We start from the raw sequence: 3,725 nt of genomic DNA on the forward strand, positions 1-3,725 counted from the left end.
TTAACTCCACACTGTGCTGCATGAGTTCAGTGTGACCTGGAACATCAGTAAGGACATCAAAATACATTTCTAGCATTGTGTTAATTTGCTGCTTCTGCTGTTCAGTTCTATTTTCGCATATATTTACATCTGTGTACATCTCAGTTTGTTCGATTGGAAACAACTTGACTTCCATCAACCCTTCTTCGTTTTCATCATCAATGACACTAGATGTAAGGTGTCTAAGGCTCGCCGCAGCGTGTATGACTTCTGGCTCTTCTTGATTTCTAGTATCTGACCGGGTTATGTATTTCTTCAGCAAGTTTGCATGGAACGTTCGCTGCTTATCTTTCATTTCGAGGCAGTAATCGTTCTGTGCTACTTTCCTAACTACATCAAATGGTCCTTTCCACTGCATAAGCAACTTGTTGTTATCAGTGGGTAAGAGGACCAAAGCTTGGTCGCCTACTTGAAATGTTCTATCTTTCGTTCGGGTGTCGTAGTATTTTCTATAACGCGTACTAGATTTGGCAAGTTCTTCCCGCGCTAATTTACATGTCGTCTCGAGGCGTTCTTTTAGGTCTACAACATACTGGTAAGTTGTTTTGACCTCTTCGGGTGCGTTACCTGTCCATAATTCTTTTAGAATGGTTAATGGACCCCGAACTGTGTGACCGTAAATAAGTTGGAATGGTGAATATCCCAAACTTTCTTGTGGTGATTCACGATACGCGAAGAGCAGTGCCGGAATATAACGATCCCAGTCGCGAGGACGTTCATTGCACATTCTACGTAACATACGTTTTAATGTTCCGTTGAATTTCTCGACTAGTCCATTACAAATGGGGTGATATGGCGTGGTGTGTAATTGCTTCAACGACATCAGCCTACCTACTTCTTTCATCAAATCTGCCGTAAATTGGCTTCCCATATCGGATAGGATTTCGTGAGGCACACCCATACGCGAGAATATTTCAAATAATGCTTCGGCTACGCGTTCGGTTTCTATTCGGGAGAGAGCTACCGCTTCGGGATACCGAGTGGCGTAGTCAACAAGAGTCAAAATGTACCTATTACCGCGGTCTGTCACGGGTTGTATCGGGCCAACGAGATCTACCGCGACTCGTCTGAACGGCGTATCAATGAGTGGCATTCGACCTAGCGGTACCTTACGTACACTACCTTTTGCTACCGTTCGCTGACATATATCGCATGAAATGCAGTACCTACGAATGTCGCCTTGGCAACCGGGCCAATAAAAGTTTGCACGTATTCGATCTGTGGTCTTTTTAATTCCGAGATGACCGGACATGGTTGAGTCGTGAGCGAGTTTGAGTACCTTAGGTCGCAGATTCTCCGGCACAACTAATTGATTGAAAACTCGGCCGTGTTCTACAGAGGGAGACTGAAACTCGCGGAAGAGAAGTTCATCAGATATTAGGAATTTCGCTTCGTTTTCCTTCCCAGAGAAACGCGTTTGACCATCCTCGGCAAACTTCCATAACCTATCCAAAGTTTGGTCTTCGCGTTGCGCTTTTTGGATATCCGTGCGCGTTTCTGTAAAACTTTCCGCTTGCGGAACTTTGAGTGGACGAAGGTTTTTCGCTTTCTTAATCTTCCCGGCTCTAGTTTCAACTGCGGCTGCTTGAGTAGTTACCGCCTGGCTATCGTCACGAACGGTCTCAGAGTTTACAATTTGAGGTACCCAATCCGGATCAGGATCTTTTGGTTCTCGAGCATTGCTAACATTGCCTATCACTATGTCATACAGAGTGTTCGTCATACATAATGCATCTACCGTGCCTACGAAGTATGGGGAGTCTATTGATATGCGCGCGACAGGAAGACTACGCGCCGTACGATCAAGAAGTAAACATTTCTGCTTAGTCTTAAGAAATTGATGGTCTTCGACTAAGTCAAGTCTAACAACTATCGCGCTACACCCGCTATCCCTAAGCACACTGACGCGCTTATCTCCTAATCGACCCTCTTTGACCGGCATATTGTGGCCCATTGTGCACGCAGCGCTAATCAAAGGAATTGAGTGACCGCATGATAGTTCTACATTCTCGCCAATTTTTCCTGCGCAGTCGCACAGCAAAGATTTCTGCCCAATGCACGCAGCAACCTCTTGGATTTGATCTTTGACGTCTGTTTCAACTTCTACACATGATACCTGTGGTCTCTTGTAATTTGCTCGACTTTGATTAGGAAACTTACTTCTGCAATTCCTAGTAATGTGACCCTTACCGCCGCATACATAGCAGTTACGCATATCTGAACTACGCGTTTTGTCAAACTCGCGCCTTGACGCGTCTAAACCTGCATTTTGCTCGGCCCCCTGTATACCAATTAACTTGTCATTTATAGCTTTCCTTACTGGTTTCTCGGTCTCTAGTCTGCGATGGGCCTCTACGTATCGGTCTGCTAATTTTGTCATATCGTTGACTGTTTCTGGCTTGCGTTCATTTAAGTACATTGACAAATCTTTGCCGCAAATTGAAACTATTTGCTCGCGCAAAAGCAAGTCAGAAAGGCCATCGTACGTTTTTGTCGCACCGCCTAGTTCAACCCACCGTTGTAAATAACTTGTCAACCTAGCAGCAAACTGTGAGAATGTTTCCCCAATTTCCCGCCTAGAACTACGAAACTTTACTCGAAAACCTTCTTCTGTTAACTCATAGCGATGCAAAAGTGCCGACTTAAGGTCTTTGTAATCGCTGGCTTTGTCAACTGGTAACCGAGAATATACTTCTAATGCCCTGCCTGTTAACAAACTACTCAACGCTAGCGCCCATTCCGATTTCGCCCATTTTGCAGTTGTTGCGAACCTTTCGAATCGCCTTAAATACGCATCCATATCATCGCGGCCATCGCTAAACGAAGGGAGCTTAGGTTTCTTGATGTGTGTTTCATGACCAGAATTACTCTTTTCCCCTGACCATATTTTCTGTTGCTGTATGGCTTTCCATTCAATTTCCTTCATTTCCTTAACATGCGCCCTTTCTTTTGCGCGTTCATTTCGCTCTTGTTCTTCTTTGGCAAGCCTTTCTTCGCGCTGTATTTGTTCGCGCTTCACTGATTCCTCTTTGTCTCTTTTCTTTTCTTCTTTTAACTCTCTATTCTGTGCAAATTCCACAAGATCTTTACCATTCAAACCTAGTGTTTTACCAAGGGTTAGGTATGTCTCAAATTCCATAGTGTACACAATGAATGCAATTAGTAACACACAAATTGAGGGACTGACTCTATGTTTGACGCTGCCTTTTGTGATCTGGTATTTACGAGCTTCTGTTTTTGGTTCACTGGGTTTAGCTCTCATCAATTTATGTAACACCTTACAACCAAAGCCATAATGTCTTAAAATCATCGCAAACTAAACGCAATTTGGCAGCATAAAAGTTCAACATAGACCTTTACCAACTTTCTGTTAACCCAGAGAATAGTTGTCTATTAATCTAATAGCTACTCAATACAGCAAAAAGGTTTAGTTTGTCACAATACAATCAAATTCTGCATGCTTGAACCACACAACAACTACCGGATTGTTTTAAATTTTCCCGGACAAGCCCCCAGTTGTCATGCCCCGAGTCTTTCCCCGACCTCGGCGGCCATGACCTTCGGTAGTTGTTGGACAAACAGAGAATTGAAGGCAAGGGAAACAAGTTTGTATTTACAAGAAAATATACAGATTTATTTACAATTTACATTAAGTGTGTCTTCACAAAATTAATAAAATAAACGTT

The 3,725-nt window shown here is 43.4% G+C and overlaps 1 protein-coding gene across 1 annotated transcript; it reads right to left on the reverse strand.

Annotated features, from left to right (window-relative positions):
- On the reverse strand, positions 1-3,301 carry LOC139939542 (uncharacterized). Its single transcript, XM_071935543.1, has 2 exons — positions 128-3,301; positions 1-36 (listed from the first exon to the last, which is right to left on the reverse strand). The coding sequence occupies exons 1-2, from the start codon at positions 3,299-3,301 to the stop codon at positions 1-3; spliced, it is 3,210 nt and encodes a 1,069-aa protein (XP_071791644.1).
- Between the last annotated feature and the right edge of the window lie 424 nt (positions 3,302-3,725).

The sequence above is a fragment of the Asterias amurensis genome, chromosome 7 (assembly GCF_032118995.1).
Source record: "Asterias amurensis chromosome 7, ASM3211899v1".
Taxonomy (NCBI): domain Eukaryota; kingdom Metazoa; phylum Echinodermata; class Asteroidea; order Forcipulatida; family Asteriidae; genus Asterias; species Asterias amurensis.